Source organism: Quercus suber, unplaced genomic scaffold (genome assembly GCF_002906115.3).
Source record: "Quercus suber isolate HL8 unplaced genomic scaffold, Cork oak 2.0 scaffold_864, whole genome shotgun sequence".
Lineage (NCBI taxonomy): Eukaryota > Viridiplantae > Streptophyta > Magnoliopsida > Fagales > Fagaceae > Quercus > Quercus suber.
Genome location: NW_027070294.1, coordinates 148,602 through 173,395, shown reverse-complemented (window position 1 = coordinate 173,395; position 24,794 = coordinate 148,602). Strand labels below are relative to the sequence as shown.

At 36.7% G+C, this 24,794-nt stretch overlaps 2 protein-coding genes and 1 long non-coding RNA gene across 3 annotated transcripts; 1 reads left to right on the top strand and 2 right to left on the bottom strand.

The window, feature by feature from the left end:
- Positions 1-216: 216 nt before the first annotated feature.
- On the bottom strand, positions 217-2,956 carry LOC111985737 (protein ACCELERATED CELL DEATH 6). The gene is made up of 2 exons (XM_024017391.1): positions 2,615-2,956; positions 217-840 (listed from the first exon to the last, which is right to left on the bottom strand). The coding sequence occupies exons 1-2, from the start codon at positions 2,954-2,956 to the stop codon at positions 217-219; spliced, it is 966 nt and encodes a 321-aa protein (XP_023873159.1).
- A 10,425-nt stretch (positions 2,957-13,381) lies between these two features.
- LOC136065153 (uncharacterized) lies at positions 13,382-15,932 on the bottom strand. Its single transcript, XM_065767927.1, has 2 exons — positions 14,510-15,932; positions 13,382-14,183 (listed from the first exon to the last, which is right to left on the bottom strand). Exons 1-2 carry the CDS (start codon positions 15,348-15,350, stop codon positions 14,068-14,070), a joined length of 957 nt encoding a protein of 318 aa, XP_065623999.1. The 5' UTR covers positions 15,351-15,932; the 3' UTR covers positions 13,382-14,067.
- A 3,712-nt stretch (positions 15,933-19,644) lies between these two features.
- LOC136065157 (uncharacterized) lies at positions 19,645-21,147 on the top strand. Its single transcript, XR_010626791.1, has 2 exons — positions 19,645-19,964; positions 20,711-21,147. It is a non-coding gene; the product is annotated as an uncharacterized LOC136065157 (long non-coding RNA).
- The last annotated feature ends 3,647 nt before the right edge of the window (positions 21,148-24,794 follow it).

The window sequence follows — 24,794 nt, the reverse complement described above, 5'->3', positions numbered from 1 at the left end:
GAATGCTCCAAAACATTTCCAGGAGAAAAGCATTGGTCAAAGTATCAATAACAATACAGAGTTCTTACTACAGAGTGAGTCCTTAATAGAACATTAGTAATCATAACACACACAACGTCGATATAGATTTCTTAATACAGCGGTTCTTAATAAGACACATGTAACCACAACACACAAATTCAAATTTTCGGACTACAGGCCTCATACATATGGAGATTATTCTTCTTTCCAATCATCAGCATCACTCCAGCTAGCTTTAACCACAAGGTAAAATGCGAAGTAGATGGTGTAGCGAGCGATGAGATTCTGCGGCGAACTCAGTAGACAAAGGGGAAAATATAATATTGAGAGAGCGAGGATGAAGAATGAGCCAATGATCAAAACTAGATAGGCAAGCCAGTGGAGGTTTCTCAATACTAGATAATTACTTGCCATGAATGCCATAGAGACTATTGTTAGAGTTAGTCCCAACATTGGTACAGCAAATTTGAAGGCAGAATCAAACAAGCCAAGATCCCTTTGTTGTGCCCAGATGAGAGCAACAACAGTAATGGCACTACACATTGCTGTAGAGTTGCAAATAGCGAATAAGTGGAACATGTGCCTTTCTAGGAAAGTTGCCACACCTCCAGAACCATTGTAGCCACCCGGCATGGTGAAAGCTGCTGCAAAAGTTACAGTAATAACAAGTGTTGCGACCACCACCAGAGTGTTGGCCAAATCCTTGTATTCATTTAGGACATCTGACATCTTAAGTTTTAAACATTGCGGCTTCTTCCTAAGAACGCTTGGAGGAGCTCTTCTGGCACCGGCGTATCTCAAGGCTAGCCACGTCAATTGCTACATGGAAATGAGAAACCTTTTTTTTGTTAATGACTATGTCACTATATTGCTCTTTAATATTTTTTTAATTAAATTAATATAATAAAAATTCAACTGATGAATTAGATGTTATTACGTTCTCAATAAACTTGGAAAATTTTCATATCAACTAGAGATTATTTACAATTAAATCTATAACCTCATCTTTTATTTATAATTTTAAAATACAAATATTTGAAATTAAACATTTTATAGATGACAGAACTATTGATCTTTAATCTTTTTGAAATTTTGCAAATATAAAATTGAATGTTCAAATAGTGTATAAACCGCTATGAACGTTCAGACTCCCGATTTACAAATTACCAATTTAAACTTTATATCAAACAATGTATGTGCGAAAAATGATTAAAAACTTATACTAGAATTGATAAATAATCTAAACCAAATAAAACCACATCCACAGCAGAAATTAAATGGAAAAGATTAAGGAAAGAGAGATGCAAATACAAGGACAACACAACGATGTGTTATCGAAAAGGAAACCGAAACCCTCGACGTAAAACCTCTCTGTGGCCCCCAAGCGGTCAATAATCCACTAGAAAATGAAATTGTGATACATGAACAGCAATTGATCCTCCAAGCCTAATCTACCCAGTATACCTAAGCCCTACAAGCATCTTGCTCCAACGAGGTTACGCCGAACCTTTGTCTTTTCTAGCTTACCGGATTTCGCTATAACCTATAGCATCAACCAATAACTATTGGTCCCTTCCTAACTGCTTCCCAAAGTACCAAATAGTCTTCTCACAGATGCGGGTATGGTGAAAAAATGATTTGGGTAAGAACCTCTCAAGGATGTAACAATGGAAAAGATGAGAGTAGAGGAATTTGAAAAGTCTCTATGGAAAGATTGTGAATGAATCAATCTTGTTTTTCTTTAGGGTTTCTCTCTCAAAATTCTCTCTTGAAACTCTCTACATTTCGTGGGTATAAGTGGTATTTATACTAGGGTGAGAGTGGAATGCGAAGAGTCAGGTTTTTCAAAACAGGGCTGGTTGGTGGTTTAGCCTCGCAACTTGACTGAATTGCGAGTTCAAGCCGCAAGATAACAGAATAGTCAGACTGGTATTTTTGTCCTGTAGTGCTCCAGCTAGCATGACTGTTCATCTTCTTGCACGCTTCACTCGTGTGCTACAGTTGGCGGCTTTCCAGTCACGAGTCACCCACGAGTCTCAGCTGCGAGTCTCTACATCCTTGCACAATCTTAAGCATTTCCTCACACTCTCTCACACACTATCTTGACATGAATCACACTTAAATACAAGATTACTAATTGCTAAATTACAAGTAAATTTGGTACGGAATAAAACCAACACAATGGTTGATTAAATTCAACCTTATAGAAATGTATAAGAAAAATGGCTAAACTTATAGTTGGTGTAACATGAACCAAACATTGTATATATTATCATATCTCTAAAACTAACTTATCTATAAAATATTTAAATTTCTTTTACAAAGTATTAAATTATATAGAAAACATGAATTTAAGGAGACGATTGATTAACGTGAAATTTGGTGTGCATATCAAAAGCATAGAAAACTTGTAATCTAATGGTAAGATTTTTTTTTTTTTTTTTTATAAAAATTAAATATAAAGTTATTAAATAGTGTAACTTGTATTTGGTTGATTTCTAGTTGTAAGATTAGTTGGGAAGCAATGTATATCTAAGAAAATGGGAAATATATTGACAATTGAAATTATGTCAAGCTTTCTAGAATCACATACCTCTCGAAATGCGAAAATATCTCTAAACTCCAATGCGATGTCATACGCTGTCATGTTTAGAATGTTCAACGAACTCAGGTTAACTCTTTTGTCCCATGTCAAATTGCTCACGACCATAGGATGCTTGGCCATGGAGGCCAAATGTAAAGGGGTGTTTCCTTTTTTGTCTTTTCCATTGATAAGCATTTCAAGGTCATTCCTTTTCAGCATATAAGCTACCATTTTGGCTTTCCCACTCAAAGCAGCTACATGCAAAATGTTTCGACCCTCTCGGTTTATCAACTCACTCATATCTGGATATTGTTTGAGAAAAAATTCTACAACCTTCACATGTCCTTTCATCGATGCTATGTGAACGGGAAAAAAGCCATCTTGATCACTTTGATATGCACAATCTGGAGATTCTCCGAATAAGTATCGAACCCCGTCACAGTATCCTATTGATGATGCATATATAGGAAAGGGGAGTCATCTTTGTATCAACTTGTTCTTTGATGAGATGTGGCAATTTTGTCAAAACAGTAGATAGGATATCTGGTACACAAATAATAACAATTAAGATTTAATTGGAGTATTTTAAAATTGAAATTTTAGTAATAGATGTTTACTTGGAATAAATTATGTTAATAAAAAAAAGTACATCATGTAATATTTATCTTTAACCACTTGAGACAAATACAAGATGCAGGTCTTATTTTATAGTATTTATTAGTCATTAACTTGTAAAATGCATGGAAAAGTTGGAAAATATAAGTATGCATACACACAATACATATCTAATTAATAAATAAAAATTAAATTTAAAAAGAATCTGTAGAAAATAAGTAACCAAAATTAATTATTATTACATTGCATCTTTTCTTGAAATTTTCACATTCGTTTTTTTATATTACTAGCGTCTGTCCTGCGCAATGCGTGTTTTCATTATTAGATATTTTATAATACTCATATGTGTTATAATGTTTGGAAAATTAATTTTGATTATGTATTATATGTCATTAAAATTATAAAGAAAAAAATTGTAATGCAATATATCCATATATAAGTAACCATAATTAATTAGACCCTAAAAATGCCACTACATGCCTATTGATTTTTCTTTTTATCAAGTGTACAAGTATATTTGGTTTTTACCCTTGACGTTTTTAATATAAAAATTCTTATTATTTCTTTTTTTTTTAGGAGTATTTCTTTTTTCTTTTTTAAAAATAAAACACGTGAACTTTTGATGGGTGAACATCCATGATTTAAGGTTAATAATTTTTAATTTGCAAAACCAAATATACATGTCAAGAGATTAAAAATATAACAACAATTGAACAAAGAAGTATGAATTTATACTATTTAATATCTTTAGTTTAATTTTACATACCTCTAGTACCTCAATCACTTACAAAGATTAAGCACTTCTAAAAAATATAAATAAACACAAATAACACATATAAAATCTCTCTGTCTTTCCTAAAAATACACTTTAGAAACCCCAAATTAAATGTCGTTGAAGCACTGTATCAAAATTTGATAGTGTTGTTGAGAGGATTAAATCATACTACAGAATTTTCTAGCTTAGCCCTAACTCATTAAACGTTTTGGGTTTTCTGTTTTTACCTTAGGTATATAAAGAAAAACCCTAGCCACGTTTTAGAGTTGCTCCAGTTGAGTTGTTGCTCATATTTTGCTGTTTTGTGTAAATCTCCTGTGAGATCTAGAGGAGCTTTCCTTTACATAAAACTTAGGGTTTTCAAGGTAGAGATTACTTCAACATCTTGATGATCAACTCGGTTGCTACCATTGAAGTTTAAAGAATATCAAGCGTGGGTGCTTGTAGCTGATTGGAGAATCCAAGAAAGAAGGAGTCCGTGGATTTGGAGCTTGCACGTAGTCGTGTCAGTAAGTTCTACTGGTGGGTAGCATTAGGAAGTCAAGCGGGGAGCTTGTAAGTTCTTTTGTATGAACTTCGATTCTTTCGCATAGTGGATTCAGGTTTTTCTTGAGGATAGTTAGGTCAAATCCTCCCCAAGTTTTTATCGTGTGGTTTCCTGGGTGATCATATTATTGTGTCTTTTATATTTCCGCTGCTTTATACTTTTGATATGATTATATGTTTGTGATAATCTAGAATTGCTTAAATTGACTAAGTTAATCACTTGGCTAATTAACTAGCTTAATCTGGTTGTTTTAAGGGGTCTAAAACCGTTCAAGTGGTATCAGAGCGAGTAGCTCTCTTGTTAGAGATTTTTTAATCTCTGAGCTGATCCTTGACCCCTGTTGTCATGGAGCATGGACACTCTCTTGTTGTTCCTCCTCACTTTAATGGGAATAACTATGCTTATTGGAAAGTAAGGATGAAAGTATTCCTGAAATCTATTGATGAGAGGGTTTGAAATTCTGTTGAATACAGATGACAGAAGCCCACTACTCCTGTGAGTGAGTGGCAAACTTCTGAAAAAGAAGCAGTAGGCTTCAATAGCAAAGTTATGAATGTCATCTTCAATGCTGTTTCTATGGAGGAATTTAAGAGAATCTCTAATGTTGAGGTTGCTCACACTACTTGGAAAATCCTCCAAACTGTGCATGAAGGCACAAAGGCAGTTAAGATTAATAAATTACAGCAATTGACTTCTAGATTTGAAAGCATTAGAATGACTGATTATGAATCTTTTGATGAATTCTATGCTAAATTAAATGATATTGTTAATTCTGCTTTTAATTTAGATGAAATCTATGATCAACCTAAAATTGTTAGGAAGATACTTAAATCTTTAACTGAAAACTTTAGACCCAAAGTGACTGCCAGTACTGAGAGCAAGGATGTAGACACTATCCCTGTTGATGAGCTTGTAGGATTTCTTAAGTCCTATGAGTCTGACCTACCCAAAGTGAACAAATCCAAATCAATGGCTCTTAAGTCAGCTGATGATTTTGATGTTGCTGGATTTGATGATGAGCTCTCTGCTACAAAGATTGCATACCTTGCCAAGAACTTTAGAAACTTTCTTAGGAATAACAATAGAAAGGCAAGAGGTACAAACACTGTTGAACCTAAAAACTTTAGGAAGAATGATCCACTAAGGTTAATAATTTTGAAAAACCTAGAGAAAAAGTTGGTCAATCTTCAAACAATCCTTTAGGTGCTCAGTGTTTCGGCTGTCAAGGGTATGGTCATATGAATTCTGAATGTCCTACATTCTTGAGATCTAAGGGTAAAACTATGGCTGTAACTCTTAGTGATAATGAGGTTTCTGATGAATCTGGATGTGACGAGGATGGAAACTTCATTGCTTTCACTGCTACTGCTATAGTAAATGAAAGTATATCTGTTGAAGAGAACCCTTCTGATGAGGAACTCTCTGAGGATGCAGATCTTCAAGAGGCCTACAATAAACTTTGCAAAATTGCTGCAAAGGATGCTATGAATGTTGAACTTGGCCTGAAGAAAATTGAATCTCTTGAACTTGAAAAGAAGAATTTGCTTGTTAATTTGTTTGATGCTAATGATCTTTTGAACAATGTTAAATCTGAGAACATGCTCTTACTTGATAAAGTTAAAACTTTGGAACATAATTTATCGATTGCTAGATCTGCTAGTTCTAAACTTGATCAAATGTTGCATGTTCAAAAGTATCCTTCTGATAAATCTGGTTTAGGATATATTGAAAGCATCTTTGAGTCTGTACCACATTCCACAAACTTTGTTCCTTCATCTTCTTCTGAACCTTCTGCGAGTGAGGTTGTGAGTGAAACTGTTAAGCCCCTTGTGAGTGAGGTAGTTAAACCCATAGAAGTTTCACCACCTAGGAAGATTAGGGTTGATCTAGGAGAGTCTAAACCTAAGGATTCTACCCATTCTAAAGATAAGATACATGGTAAACTTGCGTGGGTTTGTCACTATTGTGGAAAGTCTGGACACATTCGTCCTAAATGTTACAAGCTTCAAGCTGCTAAGAGAGCAAACAAATCAAAGGTGCATGTGCCTCAAGCACAAGATCCTATGGCACTCATTGGTGAATTGGTAAAGGCATTGAACCTTTATTCCAATCCTGGAATTGGAAATCACGCGAATGTGAATAAGAACTCTAATGCTTATGGTGCATCTAAAAGGTTTTGGATGCAAAATACTCGATTTAATTGAGTCTTTCTGACATGGTCCTTGTGCTTCATTACTCATTCCTTTATGACCATTGTTCTTTGGTTTTTTGTGTTTTTTTTTTTTTTTTTTTTGTTCTAGGACTTGCATTGCATTACATTCATGCATTTCATTCTAGGATTTATTTGTTTTCTCTTTTAATAAATAAATAATAAAAAAAAAAGGAGAAAAACAAAATATGTTATGGCACTATGTTTCTTGGTTTTTGAAAACAAGGTTGGTCAATTTATTTTCACATAACATGTCGTATGTACCTTGTTTAGTGTTGATGAGCTTATTTATTGCACTTGACTAGTTTGAAGTTTTGTAGTGCATGTTATGTGGGAAAGATGTTTATGGTTTTTGATCATTTTGTCTTAATCTTGAAGTCACATGTTATTTGACTATTGGACTTGAGCCTTTTGAGAAAGGCATAAATAACCATCTCACCACTGTTCACTAGCCAATCATGAACACTTTAGTGCATATCATAAGATTCTGTACTCGAGAAAGTGTAGCACATGCACGAAAAGAACATAAGGTGATGCCTCAGCTTAATTGCTTAATACTTAAAATTAGTATGTACTATTAGGTTTGATGTCATCTCACATAATTAAAATTGGTGTGTATTATTAGGCTTAATGCCATCTCACATAACTATGAGGCAAAAATTCAAGAAACTTACATGATTGCAAGCTTATGTTCTAGGAGATATGGGAGTTATATGATGTAAATTTTTAGGTGATAGTCGCTTTTAAATTCTATATGATGAATTTTGTAGACTTTGTGATTGATTTCTATTCACATATTACCTCACATGTATCTCAAACTTTTACTAGTTTGCACACACTACACAAGTTACTCTTTGCTAAACACTGTATATGTTATTGTGTGTGTTTTTGGTCTGACCAACCAAGTTTGAAAATACCTTGAGTATTATGCAAACCATTTTTTTTGCTTGTGAATTTAAAGGAAAAACTAGCTGAAACTTTCATTGGAGAAACTGGGATTACAGATTTGGGTTTTTGAAAAAGCATTCCATTTCATCTCATATTCATGCATTTTGTTTAATGCATTGAGAAGTTATTTTCAAAAATCGGTTTGAGTTTTTCAAATCTGTAATTTTTCTCAAAATACTGTGATCTGCTACCTGTTTCGATTGATCCATTCTATTTTTCGATCGACCAAAAATATTTGGAATTCTTTTTAAAACTTTCGGAGTGATTCGATCAATCGAAAGTCGTGAATCAGGTTTTTTTAAACAGTACTCTTTGACTGATTCAACTTCTTTTTCAAAAGTTTTTTTCAAACTTTCTTTTCTCTCTCCGACTAGGCAAGGATCTACAGCGATTTTTTTGTTGTTTTCCTCCAAAATTTTTGTAAGATTTCTCTTTCCTCAAGCCGATAAGTCTCTTTTGCCCCTCATTTTTGAGTTTATTTGCATTTTTCATGCATTTTACCTCATATTTTTGAACCTCTCTCTTTCTGAGATTTTTGATGTTTCAAGCCCAATTTTGTGAAATTGATCAATGGGTTTTTATGGGGACACGCTATAAACATGTTCTTGATAGTTTAATTTGATCAATTTTGGATTTTGTGGAGAATTGAAATTTCTAGGGTTTATAAGTGTTTCGAATTGGGGATTTTGTTCAATTAGGTTGAAATTGATGAAATTAGCTTGTTGATTGGATGTAATTAGGCATTATAATCTATGTATTGTATTTTGTAATGCTTAATTCATCAATCTGCTTCAATTTTTTAAGTGGTTTTCAAATTTTTGGGGTTTTTGGTTAGAAACTATATGCTCGAGCCAATTTTGTGCAATTGAACTTTGTTTACTGCATTAGTACATGCATCATGGCATTTTGACTGTTCATGCATCATATAGGTTTTTTTCTATAAGTCTGCCCTTGGTTTTTATTGTTTCTCTTTTGGTTTTCTCTTGTGTCTCTGTCTTTTCCTTAGCATTATACCTAAGAAAACTATGGCTCGTAGGTTTGTCCCTTCACCTACTCCTTCCCCTCCATCCTTTAACCATAAGAAATTTTCTCGTGAGAAAAACCAGGAAATCTTTGAGAAGCTGAACCTTAGGTGTAAGATATGGTCTGAGCAGTCTGTCATTCTAGATGAGTTGGATCCTGCCATTAGGGCAAACTTAGAGCGTAGGGACTAGCTACCCTTGGTGGATATTTCTGATCCTCCTCCACCTGCTACCTTGATTCAAGAGTTCTACTCGAACATCTTGATCCGCGTCTATGATTCCAACACTTTAGTCAAGAGTTGGATACAAAGCGTAGAGTACACCATTACTCCTACAGTAGTGGCTGGTGCTCTAGGGGTACCCTTGGTCCAGCACCCTGTCTACCCTTATGATGAGTCTCTAGTTTTGAGCGATGTCATGTCTTACATCACTAGGTCATCTATCTAATGGGGTTCTAATCCTAGGATCACCACTGTTGAGCTTTCTGAGCTACACTATCTTTTCTTTAGGATAGCGTGTCACTGTTTTTGGCCTATTTCTCATTTGCACACCATTTCTCTCGAGAGGTGTGTATTTTTGTATGCTCTAGTTACTGATGCTCCTATCAGTTTTCCCCATTTGTTTCTTCATTCTTTGAACGAAGTGTATAGGAGTTCATCTTCTTCTCATGCCCTTGTTCATCCTATTTTTATCCATAGGATTCTTCTTTATCTTGATCTTAGTGGTTTCCCTTCCTCTGAGCCTGTGCATGTCATTGGTCCTATAGGTGCGTCTTTTCTTAGACAGAGAGCTGCTCACCTTCGAGCTGGCTCTAAACACCCTAAGTCTACACCTTCTGGGTCCGCACCTCCTCCCTCTTCTTCTACAGGTCCTACTGGTGAGAATGTTCCTGATCCTGATGATGCTGCTACTGCTGCTACTATTCCTCCACCTCCATCAGATGACTTTGATATCCATCGTACTTTAGAAACTGTCATGACCATTCAGGTGGCTCATAGTCAAATTTTGGTGGACTTTCTTGACGAGATCCGTGCGTTGCGAGCTGATCTGGCACATCTTCGTTCACCTTCACCATCTCCTTTTGATGATGGATTGTGATTGCCCTTTGGCATTCCGTCATAAAAGGGGGAGTAGAGTTTGTAGAGGAGTTTTGTAGTTAGGGAGAGTTTTTTGTTTTGAGGAGCTAGTGGAGCTGTTAGATTGTATTTAGGCGCTTCACCTTGTATATTATTTTTTTTGGGGATATTCATGTTAGGGGGAGTAACATTGATTGATATACATGTTTTCTTTTTTATTCTTGTTTCTTTGGATTCACTGTTTATTGATTTATATTCTATGAGTTATTCATTTGATATATGTCTTTATTGTGTGTTGTGTGAATCATACAAGAATGTTATACCTGTTTATATACTATTTTCTGTCATACATGCATTTATGCGTTTGTTGAGTATTTCAGGAATAAACAAGTTGATTCAATTGAGCTGCTGTCTACACTTGCAACTGATGGATAGTAGTTAGGATTGAATTTTGGTTTTATGAGCATTATTTTTCTAAAGGGCTTTTTAATTGTAAACTTTGAACTTAGTGTTTGTGTTTTGTCACGGATTGCCAAAAGGGGAGTTTGTTAGGTTTTAAAGATTTAGGATTTTATGTACTTAGAACTCTAATTTGTATTGTTGGCAAACCATGATAAAAACAGGTTGTTTAGTCTTGTTTAGGCTTGCTCAAAGTTGGGTCTTTCATGTAAAGTTGGAATCAAGAGGTTGCAGATGCATTGGTGCATTTCGGCCTGGCTCAATCGATCGAAAGAAAGACTCGATCGATTGAATCTCGGGCAGAATGTTTTTCTGCAGAATTTTCCAGCTCAGCCCTAACTCATTAAATGTTTTGGGTTTTCTGTTTTTACCCTAAGTATATAAAGAAAAACCCTAGCCACATTTTTAGAGTTGCTCTAGTTGAGTTGTTGCTCATACTTTACTGTTTTGTGTAAATATTTTGTGAGATCTAGAAGAGCTTTCCTTTACACAAAACTTAGGGTTTTCAAGGTAGAGATTACTTTAACATCTTGATGATCAACTCAGTTGCTACCATTGAAGTTTAAAGAATATCAAGTGTGGGTGCTTGTAGCTGATTGGAGAATCCAAGAAAGAAGGAGTCCGTAGATTCGGAGCTTGTACATGGTCGTGTCAATTAGTTCTACTGGTGAGTAGCATTAGGAAGTCAAGCAGGGAGCTTGTAAGTCCTTTTGTATGAACTTCGATTCTTTCGCATAGTGGATTCAGGTTTACCTTAAGAATAGCTAGGTCAAATCCTCCCCAGGTTTTTACCGTGTGGTTTCCTAGGTGATCATATCATTATGTCTTTTATATTTCCACTGCTTTATACTTTTGATATGATTGTATGTTTGTGATAACCTAGAATTACTTAAATTGCCTAAGTTAATCACTTGGCTAATTAACTAGGTTAATCTGGTTGTTTTAAGGGGTCTAAAACCGTTCAATATATAAAATAACAGGTGTTATAATATGAAAAACTATCATTGAATGGAGAAGACCTTTCATTTTTGAAATTAATGAAATTAAAAGTGGAAGAGTTCAAGAAGTTAGGGGGTGGAACCAAATCTCTTAATCTTCTACATTTGTGGCTTAAACTAGTCATTGATAAAAAGATGGGGTGAGGTGAAAGGTTAAATGTGTTAAGTTATGATTTTTCATATAACATTTATGTTGGCTTTATTCTATGACAAAAAGTGTTGTAATTACATTAATTTATTTCCTTGTATTTTGTGGGATTTTATTGTAATGGGTTTAGTATAAAGTTGGTAAAGATTTGATCAAGACAGTTGAAGGTCACATGAGAATCACATGTCGAAAGCTGAAGAGTCAGTGAGTTTCACTACTTGGCCAACTCGTGAGATGACTCGCAAAATACACTGATAGCTAGGATTTTAAGTGTGACTTTTATACCCTTCACTCATACTATATATATCCTCATTACCCACAAAATTGTAAGAAGGAGGCTATACAACACCGGACCTCCAGGGCCATTTGGGTCTTGAACTCCAGCTCTACAATACGGCCCATGGTCCTAACACCCTTGTCAGAAACTGGGCTTAAGGCTTACTAAGGCCATGGACACGAACCTCATTTCATTAGGTTCAGCCTAGAACCCGTTAGGCAGGCCATTGTAATATATGCCCATAGGTTCAGGGCTAGGGAGCTGCCTGGCAAATCATGTCTCCAACGAATATGACTGCTTGGAAAGGCCATATCCTGGGTGCTTGATACCATCTTGAGAAGTACCACTGCCGAACATCACATCCTGAGGTGGGAACCAGTTCCAATGCCACTCTTACCACACCCCACTCCCAACTAAACACCTATTTAGCGATAACAACATTGGACCTCCTCTCCCACTAACCCTAAGAGTAATCATGATTCCTCCACTAATTTCGAGTTATAAATATGAGAAACTAAGGAAGGAAAAAGGTGGTTGAGAGGTTCTAGAGGCAGCTTAGGTTTAAGAGCCATAGAGCCATAAGAGTGAGAGGAAGTGAATTCAACGGTTCGAAAGATATATTGTTGGATCTCTAAGCAAGAATCACCCAGAGTAGAAAAGATATATTGTCTTCTCTTCACTAGTTATCCAAATAACTAATGAAGACAAGACTCCGAGAAGTCCATTGGTAGCTAGAGCTTGGAGGGCTAAAGTATATTGGGTAGATTAAGTTAGAGGGTCTTTTTGATATTGGTGTACTTCAACTTATTCACTAGTAGATCAATTTTGACTTAGAAGATTGCGGAGACGTTTTACGCTGAGTTTTTTGGTTTCTTTTTAATAACACATCACCGTGTTATCTTGTGTTTGCATCTCTCTTCCCTTACACTTTGTGCTTGACATTTATTGTTTATTGTACATGTTTATGCACTAAAGTAATTTTGGTTTATTGCGCTTCATTTACTCTTGTTCCACACTTTGTAAGTTAGAGAAAAAGCAATTTAGCCATTATTTAAAATTGGGGATCTAAACAAGTAATAGTGTTCTACAAGTGTGCATTGCACAAGGCATACCCAATAAAAACCCACACAAATAATATAGGAAAAAATGATATAATAAGATAACCTAATCAACATTTACTTGTATGTGACTATATGTATTGAGATACATTGAAGGGAAAATAAAAAAGAAGTCTATGTAATGAGACACCCTAAAATTGAAAATTATGTACTTTCCTCATGGTATAGGAACCAAAAATAGTAGTGTGAATAGCGGGTTAAAAAATAAGGAAAAAATCAATAGATGATAAGGGTATTAATTTATGAAATATTTTTAAAAACTTGTTGTGGATTTCACAACTTTTTTATATTTTTATGAAAGTAATATTAAAGACAAGTCGAAAAAAAAAAAAAAAAAAAAAAAAAAAAAAAAAAAAAAAAAAAAAAAAAAGGAGTGTGCATGGATGCACCTTGAAGTTTTTTTTTTTTTTTTTTTTTAACGCAAAATTTGTTAATTACCTATTTTCCCCTTTGTATAGGAACCATAAATGTTCACAACATTGAAGGGGAAAGGAAAAAAGAAGTAAGTGTATTGGCTATTAAGATACTCTCATCCTCAAAAAAAAAAAAAAAAAAAAAGAAAAAACTATTAAGATACTCTGAAATTGAAAATTACCTTTTTCCTCGCAGTAAAGGAACCTTTAATGGCAGCATGAACAACTGATTTTCCATATGGCAGGTTAGTAATTGTCATGAGATAATAAATAGCAGCGTGAACAATTAATTTGCCATATGGCAGCAGGGAACGGTATCTATCATGAGCTTCACAAAGTTCCTCATCTCCTGCCTCTGCCGCCAAATAGAGAGGAAACTTGCGTTCCTTATTTGGATAATAAACGGACAGTTCTGGACCATTCTTAACCAAGAACCTGGCACCTCATTGTACTTGGCTTTCAAAGCCAAGTTACGACCCTCTTGGAATTTTTTTATCAAGGCCAGGTGCAAAGGAGTATCCCCTCCATATTTTTCTCCCATTGTAGAGTGATCTTGCAACTGCCCATTAGACCGCTTGACTAAAAGTTCCACTATTTTCTTATTCCCAGCACTTGCAGCTACATGAAGAGGAAGGTCGCCATTGCAGTTCTTTTCCGAGACAAATTTTTGGAGCAGTTGGATCTCCAGGATCGCTTGTACAAATTGATGATCATCGTCTGAGCTTGAAACAGCAAGAAGAAGGATTGTATTTAATTCAGGGGTTTTGCCAGAGAGAGCAGAATGTTCTGGATCTTGAGCTTTGATGAAATCAATATTCTTACTCTTTACAGCACAATACAATTCAGGATCCATGCTTTCAACTTTGTCTTGACTTGTGGGGAACTCTCTCCAACTCAGGTATGAGTGAGTTATTGCGCTCTTTCTGCATCTCAGCGTCACCCCAAGCAGGGGCCTCGGAAAATCCAAGATGATCTGGCAACAATTAAGACCAAGCAACATTTCATTATTTCATTTTTTTTTTCTTTTTTTCTTTGTGTAGATTTGGATTTTATTTTACAATTTTTTTTTTTTCTATCGAAATTACGGTGTAAAATAAATGAGAGGTAAAATTCTGCTTGTAATCAAGAGATAAAATTTCATTGCATTGCACTGCACATACCATTCATTCAGCTAACAAAATAAGATAACCTAATCATGAAGTTTACCAGTACAAGACACAGTGAGGTAGGAAATTATGTCTATTTTGCATATTAAGACAAAAATGGCAACGTACCCTGCATATCTAGTTGGTGACTTACTTGACATGAGCTGCTGAAGCTCCTTATCTTGAGCTTTGATTGCCAAATCAAGAGGATCTTTGTTTGCCTCATTTAAATCTGTGCACGCATCTGGATCTTTTTCAATTAAAAACTTGGCCACCTTATGGTAGTTGCTTTCCAAATTCAAGTCCTCTGCATATTTTTTGATCAAGGCCAGATGTAGAGGAGTATTCCCCTCTTTATTTTTCACCCTCAGTAGTTTAGAAGTATAGCGATCTTGCAGCTTTTGGTTAGCATCTACAGGAGGGTAAGGAAGAGGAATGTTGTCACCGGAGTTCTTTGGGGTTAAAAGTTCTTGGCACCTGTAAGAAAACTTGACCAAATATTGAACTATAGACAGATGCCCGGCATTTGCAGCTACATGAAGAGGAAGGTCGCCATTGGAGTTTTGTACCATTAAATGTTCCTGACGCTGGTGACACGACTTGACCAAATGTTGAACTATGGACAAATGCCCAGCATTTGCAGCTAAATGAAGAGGAAGCTCGCCCTTGGAGTTTTGTACCATGAAAAGTTCTTGATACTGGTGAGACAACGTGATGAAATGTTGAACTATGGACGAAAGCCCAGCATTTGCAGCTAAATGAAGAAGATGGTCGCCATTGGATTTTTGTACCCATAAAAATTCTCTGTGATACTCGTCAGACAACGTGACCAGATGTCGAACAATGGAAAAATGCCCAGCATTTGCAGCTACATGAAGAGGAAGGTCGCCATTGGAGTTTTTTGCCATTAAAAGTTCATAATACTGGTGAGACATCACGACGAAATAAACTCTGGCAGAATGCTTAGCAATTGCAGCATCGGAGTTTTGTGCCATAAAGAGTTGAAATGACCTGTTCAAAAGTTTAACAACTATGGGCAGATGCCCAGCGTTTGCAGCTACATGAAGAGGAAGGTCGCCACTGGAGTTCTTTGCCGTTAAAAGTTCTTGGCACTGTTGGATCGAGAGGATCGCTTCTACAATCTGTTCATGGCCTAAGCTTGCTGCAACATGAAGAAGTGTATTTGAGTCGAAGGTTCTCTCAAGGAGAAGAGAACATTCTGTATTGTCGCAACTTTTCTAGGATGAAATCAATGTCCCAATCATAAATTAAAAGAAGGATTTGCCAAGTCTTTTCTCTCTAGGCTTTCTGGTGAAAACTTAGCAGTAGAAAATTTTGCTAGCAAGGCTGGCAACAATTTCTCCCTCGGGGTGGAAACGATAGTTGGCAACTGAAGGAGTGAAAAATGGATGAAGTAACGAAGAAATGGGGGAACCTCTCCCCCACTGAAAGAGAAGTAGTTGAGCATGACCTCCAAGACACAGAGCTGGTTGAAGGGGCAGCCATTGTGGCAAAGTTCTTCACGAAAAGGAGAGTCAACCTTGAAGCTGTGGCAAATACACTGAAAAGTGCATGGAGGACGGACCTGAGTTTCGAGGTTCGTGATCTAGGCGAGAATAAAGCAATCTTTTTATTTGAAGACGAGACAGACATGATTCGTGTTCTAACAAATGGCCCATGGACGTTTGACAAGTATCTTTTAGCAGTACACAAGTTGGGTGAGGAGGAACAAATACAAAATATTAGTTTTGATATGGTTAGTTTCTGGGTTCAGCTTCATGACATCCCAGCCAGAAGAATGACAAAGGAAACTGGAGAGAGGATTGGGAGAACGTTGGGCGAAGTTGAAGAGGTAGACATCCCAGCAACGGCAAATCTCCTGGGAAAGTATATTAGAGTCCGTGTGAAGGTGGATACCACTCAACCGTTGTGCCGGGGAAGATTAGTTAAATTTGGAGGACCAACGTCAGTGTGGGTATCGTTTAAATATGAACGATTGCCGATCTTTTGCTATTGGTGTGGCAAACTGAATCATGATGAAAAAGACTGTGGGATATGGCTACGAAGTCGAGGCTCACTACAGCCACATAACCAGCAATATGGAGCTTGGTTAAGGGCGAAACCAGAAAATCTCCAACGCCCCCAGAGAGTACAGGTCAATACTAGGGAGAAAGGGAAGGCTAGTAGCTCAAGTGAAAGGCCCATGGACATCATTGTGGCGAAGAAGGGAGATCGAAGTAAGAATGCAATGGAGGAGGCGGGTGGAATGGAGGTGGAACTCACGGCGGAAACGGAAGAAGCAAAACGTGTACAACACGACACAAAAATTACGCAGGAAAATCCGGGGACATCAATGTCAGTGGGTAATGGAGATATGTTTGAAAAGACATTAGCAGAAATCGATGAGGAGCTGGGGAAGAACGTGACTGCTGCAGCAGGTATCTTGGGATCTCTGACCAAGACAAAAGATACGAAGAGGGAAGGTGACTGTTTTGAATTCAAAGGAGGGAAGATTGATGGGGTGAAGGCCCGGGCTAGTGGAGATACAAAAGGAATGGGCCCAAGCCCAGATGAGGAAGGAATGGTGGGCTCAATAATGGGCTTGGGCATTTATGCTACAACAGAAGAAGACTCATCTAATACGGGGCCACTAAAGGTAACAAACGTAAAAAAGCCTAGCCAAGCAAAGAAGCCCTTACAGAAAAATAACACAACACCCAAAACCACAAGACAGAACAGAAGACACAACCATTCTGGGGATTTCAGCGGAGATGGATTGGAGAGTAAAGAGAATGATGGGTTTTCTCAAAAGAGCACGAAAGGAACGTGGAAACGGCTTAATAGAGAGGCAACAAACACGGTGGCCATGGAAGGAGGCTTATTGGAGGACGGACCAAAGAGGAAGTTGCTGCCTCCACTGGGAGAGACGGATCCGAACAGGGTACAGGAAAAGAGAGCAAAAATTGACATCGATGAGATCGCATTGGGTAAGGTTTTTCAAAAGTTTCTGGGATCGGCGGAGGTTGCTGCGCAACCCCGCCGAGGACAATGAGTATAATGAGTTGGAACTACCGAGGGCTTGGGAACCCTTGGGCAGTTCAGGCCCTTAAGAGGGCAATAAGAAGAGAAGATCCCAGCTTGGTTTTTCTAATAGAAACCAAGTTAGAAGTGGATGAGATGAAAAGGGTACAGCATGATATAGGCTTGGTGCAGGGGATTGCTGTGCCAAGCGTAGGCAGAAGCGGGGGCTTAGCTTTATTGTGGAAGTCTGAATTGAAGGTCTCAGTAAAATTCATAAATCGGTGGTACATTGATGCTTTGATTGATTCGGGTAGTGAAGTTGGAATATGGAGATTAACTGGGTTTTACGGAAATCCTGAAACACATAAGAGAATAGACTCATGGGAGGTTTTAACAAGACTTGGGCAAAGGTTCAATAAACCGTGGGTATGCATCGGTGACTTTAATGAGGTTCTGAGCGTCAACGAAAAGGAAGGGGGGGTTGAAAGATCTAGTCGACAGATCGCGAACTTTAGGCAATGTTTGGATATTAATGGATTAAGAGACTTGGGTTTTACTGGTTCTTGGTTCACTTGGGCAGTGGATAGAAGAGATTATGGGTGTATTCGAGCAAGATTGGATAGAGCAGTGGCGACAACTGAATGGAGTAGAATTTTCCCACAGGCAAGGCTTTATCACCGAGCAAACTCGGCGTCTAACCATTGTATACTGCTGCTAAAACTCGAACAAAGCACAAGACAGAAAAGAGGTAAGAAGCTCTTTCGTTTTGAATCAATGTGGCTTAAGCACGAGCAATGTGCAGAAGTTGTTCAAGAAGCATGGGAAACAGGGATACATATGGGAAGGGAAAACACCTTGGAGCACTGCCTGGAGCACTGTAGGACAGCATTATCAATTTGGAATTCACAAGTTTTTGGCCATATTGGGAAGAATATAGAGCGTTTACAGGGGAAACTACAGACTCTGGAAGCACAAGCAGTGGGCCTCTCTAAGCAGGAACAAATAGGAGAGACAAGGGTGGAATTGAACAAACTCTATGCCATGGAGGAGGATATGTGGCACCAAAGATCACGGAGTAACTGGGCAAAATCCAGAGACAAAAACACGCGATATTTCCATGAGAGAGCATCAAGTAGGAAACGAAAGAGCACTATCATAGGTTTAATGGATGAATCAAATCAGTGGCAGGAGGACCCAGAGGTGGTAAAAGGAATTGCAGTAAGATATTATCAGAATTTATTTGCCAGCAATCAAGTCGCTGTACAGGAGGAACTTCTTGAAGCTATTGATGCTCAGGTATCGGAGCCCATGAATGCACTATTGATCAGAGACTTCCAAGCATCAGAAGTGAGGAAGGCACTCAAGCAAATGCACCCACTGAAAGCCCCAGGACCGGACGGTATGAACCCTCTCTTTTATCAGCATTTCTGGCCTACTGTTGGTGATTGTGTTATAAAATGTGTACTGGATTTTCTGAATTTAGGTATTATACCACCAAAATTTAATGAAACACACATCACACTTATCCCTAAAGTAAAAAACCCCAAGAAAATAGCTAAATACCGACCCATTAGTTTGAGTAATGTGGTCTCTAGGATTGCATCAAAATGTGTAGCAAATAGATTGAAGGTTATTTTACCAACAATCATTAGTGAGAACCAGAGTGCATTCATGACAAATAGACTCATCACAGATAACATTTTGGTAGCTTTTGAAGTTATGAACCACATTAGCCAAAGGAAGGGTGGTTTGAAAGGGGAAATGGCTTTGAAATTAGATATGAGTAAAGCATATGACAGAGTTGAATGGGGGGGTTTAGAGCAAATTATGAAAAGAATGGGTTTCCATCCAAAATGGATTAACATTACCATGCAGTGTATTTCATCAGTTACCTATTCTATTCGGATCAATGGGGTTCCCCAAGGGCTTATAACTCCAACACGAGGCCTACGCCAGGGGGATCCTCTCTCTCCTTATTTATTTCTGTTGTGTGCAGAAGGTCTATCGTCGTTGATCCGGAGGGCTGCCTTGGAGCAAAGAATCCATGGTATCTCCATTTGTAGACGGGGTCCACAGCTCTCACACTTGTTTTTTGCGGACGATAGCTTGTTGTTTTGCCAAGCAACTCTGGAGGAGTGTGAAGAGCTCATACGCCTTCTCCAAGTATATGAGATATCTACTGGCCAGCAACTAAACCGGAAGAAGACAGCCCTGTTTTTTAGTAGGAATACTCCACCGGATACTCAAAAGTGCATCAAAGAAATGTTTTTTATTATGAAATGTTATGCAAACTATGAATTTCAGTATGATGTATAAGTATGAAATGTTTTCAGGTTAGGTCCTCTGACTATCTGAACTCGGCCAGTAGGGGTTAAATTACTAGCTTTCTATGGAAATGTTATCTGATTAGCCATTAAAAGTGGGACTGGCTCTACTGTACCTGCCCTTGTTAGTAACGACCAACTTGTGGAGGATGCCAACCTACCCTCATGGTTGAAGATATGTATTATGATGTGATCTCGGAAATACTTGGCATTGTGGGGAATGCTAGATGCCTAGCATAGTGGTGCTAAAAGCCTCCCAAATAAGTACAAATTTATCAGATATAGACTAACCAATATGTTATTTATGAACAGTTATATTATGTTATTAATCATGAAAGAATGATTTTGTTTAAATGCATTGTGAAAAGTTAAAAGCTCTCATGGAAAGAAGAAATTTCTGATGAAAGGAAAAGTTGTTCTTTAAAGATAAAGTTTCTGAAGTTCTGTTGTGCTTTAAAGAATCTGATAAAGAGGTTTTAGTGTTTTGTAAAATAAAACTTCTAATGAAAGTACAAGTTTATGTTAAAAGTTATCAGATGTCTGTTCTTTGTGAAACGTTAAGTTCTATGACTATGAAAGTTATAATATTTTACGAAAAGAAGTTTATGAAGAAAAGTTTTGTTATTCTTTAAGATGTTTCTAGTTTAAGACAAAGTTACCAATTATCTGATTTAAGTTAAAATGATTATTTGATAATGAGAATATATGTGTGTGTGTGTGTGTGATTTTAAATAATCAATATTATATTTGGTGACTTTGTGAGAAATTAAAGAAGTTCAATCCGAAAGGTTTTGGTAATATTATTCTGATAAGAAAAAGGAGAACAATTATTTTCCTATGAAGAGCATATAAGTTAGTATTATGAATAGTATAAAATACTATGCTTGAAAAGATGTTCTCCTATTTAAACATATATAAAATGAAATGATTTAATTTATATGCATCCTTATTAAATTCTTATATATCTTACCCTTATTAAGCTGTGTAGCTCACCTTTTCCACTCTTTCAGTCAACAGGTTTTAGTTTGGAGCATAGGAAGCCTTATATACTTTCCTATGAAGAGCATATTAGTTAGTATTATGAACAGTATAAAATACTATGCATGAAAAGATGTTCTCCTATTTAAACATATATAAAATGAAATGAGTTGATTTACATGCATTCTTATTAAATTCTTATATATCTTACCCTTATTAAGCTGTGTAGCTCACCCTTTCCACTCTTTCAGTCAACAGGTTTTAGTTTGGAGCATAAGAAGCCTTCGTCGAGTTTTGGAAAGAGCTGGTTTTAGTTTTAAATGTATAGATCCCAAATTTGTATCTGATGTTTAGTTTCGTGGTATGATGTATTTTAGGATCTAATGAAAGTTGTGTACCTTAAAGTATTAAGAGATGTATTATGTGAAAGTGTGGAAATTAAATGATATGTGGATTATGTTATTCTTTAGGTATAGTGTAGATGCTCTGAATATCAAGTGAAAAGTTATCCCAAGAAGTAAAGAAACAAAAATGATAGAAAAGAGGGAAGCTTTTGTTAAAGCTTTTGTAAAAAGTTTAGTTGGTTCTTGTTAATACCAGGTTTAGGCTTGATATTAACATGTCAGTCATGGTCACAAATCTGGGTATCGGGTTTGGAACGTGATAGATGCAGTTAACAAGAATATGGTACATAATTCTAACCTAGATGACATGTGAATACATGATGATAAGAATGAGAGTGCATGAGCTACAAGAGAGAGAGAGAGAGAGAGAGAGAGAGAGAGAGAGAGAGAGAGAGAGAGAGAGAGAGAGAGAGAGAGAGTAACCACAAAGAGTTTCTAAGGCCCCACTAGCTAGCACGGTGTCCCCCGACTAAGAGTATCCAAGGAGGAGTAGAAGTAAGCCAAGCATAACGAGCCCAATTGGCAGCCCGAGACCTCTTAAAGTCTTAGAAAAGGGTCAACTACCTCAAGGACACTATCTACCCACCATTGGCAAACAAGTATGCCCCTAACAAGTACAGCAAAAAGACCATGGCCATCCGAAGACACTCCTCAGGCGTCCCTTATAAACGATGCATAAAATCTGCCTTAAGATCAGTATAGCCAATTATCTCAATAGCATACCTCCTCCCTAGCATTTCTATGCCCAACCAAATGTCTGACTCATCCTTTAGACTAATTGGGACCCCATCAAACTACAAGCCAATCATGCGATGGAAGTCATGAGAAATGATGGCCATCTCCAGGCCAGCAATGTGGCAGGTGTGGGTAGTATCCCACCACCTTTCAGCCAAGGTCTGCAACAAGACAGCATTGGCAAACCTCTTAAGCATCAGACAAACAATAGGCTCGAAATCCACAACATGAATATGACCCTAAGTCTCCTCGATCAGGATGGAGTACCACACCAAGACCCGGTTAGTGCTACCCCTACTAGAATATGGGGCTAATACCTACAAAAAGAGAATGGGATTAGATTCATGAGTAGGTGAAGGAAATGGTGGGAAAATGATATTGAGTGCATAATAGGATGAAATGTGACATGAAATGTACATTAGAGTTCAAAAATGGTGAATGATGATGTTAAAATTGCAAACAAATGAAAAACGAGTGAAAAATGAACTAAAATGTCCAAATTAGGTTTTTTGCGTGGCGCCATGTGTATGCAGGAAAGACCCCACATATGCAGAATTCTGCACATGTACATAGAGAGGATCATGCACACACATTAACTAAAGAACAGATACACGCATGCAAGAACAAGTCTGTGTATGCATAAACACAGGCTGCGTACGCAAGAACAAGTCCTTTCACGCAGGCCCGAATCTACACACTCAGGAACAAACACAGAAGGTTGTTCTTTGACATCTCCAAACTTTTCTCAACCTAAACATGTTCCTACCCCTCCTAGAGTGTCAGGTTTTCATCTAAATCCATTCTAAATCAAAACCCAAGCATTTATAGATCTAAAAGCAAATTGAAATAGAAAATCAAAGGAAAATTTGAAAGATAAGAAAAGTTTGAAAAACTTACTGATTTGGCCCTTGCACCCTCCAAAAGGTGTTGTTGTGATTTTTAGGTCAAAAGAGGAGCCACTGTTAGCCTTACCGCTCCATTCCAGCAAATGAGATGGAAAGTATAAGTGGAGAGGACGTAGGAACTTATCCTAGACTTGAAGGAGATGGGAAAGTTTAAGAGAGAAGTTGAGATTGAAGAAAAGATGAAAGTTAGATTGTGAGGGAATGAGAGAGAGGGCAGAAACTTTTGTGGAGAAAAAGAAATAAGAGAATTTGATGAGTTAGAAAATGTGAAAAGATGAGGGAGATGAAGAGAATGAAAAGAAAAAAAAAACGGTTGGCAATCATTACAGAAAAATGAAGAGGTGGGAACACACCTGATGGCTAAACTACGTGTAGTTTAGCAAAAAAAATAAAATAAAATAAAATATTCAAAAATCCCCACAGAGTTCACAGAAGGTTGGAAGTGCAAAATAAAGTTTAAAAATACATCCAAAAATGGCAAAAGCATCCTCAGTGACTAGAAAACATTTAATATCTACAATTGAAAAGTCATCACTCTAAAAGATTCCTCACTATAATAGTTTGGTATGTGTGGAACTAGGGCATTGCATACACAAATAAATCCAATGACCCAAGAGAATAATCAAATACTCGAAAATATTTGGATATCCTCATTTCTCAAAAGATTAAGTCAATAATAGTTGGTTTAGTTGGAACTAATAACAACAAATAACAGTACATTTTAATCTCATTTTATATCACAAATTGAAATTTTTTTAATTAATAAATTTAGAACCAACTAGTTCACATGCCCAGCACATGAATTGTTTTCTAATTACCACATTAATTGCTAAAGGTTTTGTAACTGAATTAGCACCTCCCCTTGTACAAAGTGCTTGGGGGTCTAGAGCAGCATGTTGTAATTATCACTCAAAAAAATTACCACCTTAATTAATAAAGGGAAATGCTAACGAGTGCCATTAGAGCACTGGTTAATAATCCATTTAAAAAAAGTTTTTATGGGAAATGAAAAAAAAAAATTAATATTTTAACAACTTTTTTCATTTTCCATAAAAATTGTATCAAAACTTTCCTAAAATGGATTATTAACCAGTGCCCTAAGATCACTCGTTAGCATTTCCATTAATAAATTTAGAACCAACTGGTAATTAATTAATGAACTTAGAAGTTAGAACCCATTGGTTGTTTTCTAATTACAATGAAGCTTTTAAAAAGTTTGACTAAAAGACATCATTGAGTGGTGGCGCAATCCCATGACTGGTCCATAAAGAGCACTAAATAGTGACAAACAATGCTAAAAAATGTCCAATATGCCATTTTTTTTTCTTAATTAAGTCCAACATGCCAATAATCAGTGCTAAAACATAAAACAAAATGCTACAAAATAATTTTGAAATAATCAAGAAAGCATCATTGAGTTGTCATCAAATTAGTGTGGGTGATACCATACCGTACCAGTCAGTGCATCGGCACAGGTACACCCCTGTTTCATGCCGAAAAAATTACTGGTCGTACCAGCTACGTACCGGCTATTTCGGCTGGTAAATGAAAACAACGAAAACCCAAATGAGAAAAATGAAAAACAAGGCTACCCATTCGAAAACCCAGATAAGAAAAATGAAAAACAAGGCTGAGTCCTGTGAAGCTAAGCTGTGCTGTGTTGAGAGAGTGAAAACCATAGTCTTTAGCAATGAGACAAGAGAATGAAAATGTGTTTTGTAGGCTTTTATAAGGAGGCTGACCTAATAATGGACGGTACAGATTGGTTCAAGGGTTTTAAAGGCGCTTCTACACCATTTGATCTATTTTTTGTTAACTGTGTTTGGTTACGCGAATAGTTGGGGGCTGTTTGTCCAGAACTCATAATCCTTGAGCCGCTGACTCATAATCCTTAATGAGGATGTGATGGTGACAGTGATGTTGTGATCTGAAAATCTATAAATTATCATTGCTAATATATATATATATATATATAATTTATAAGTACCCATTTATAAGTTTAAAGTTTAAACTATAATAAGTTTAAAGTAATTTATAATTATCTTTGCTAATATATATATATATATATATAT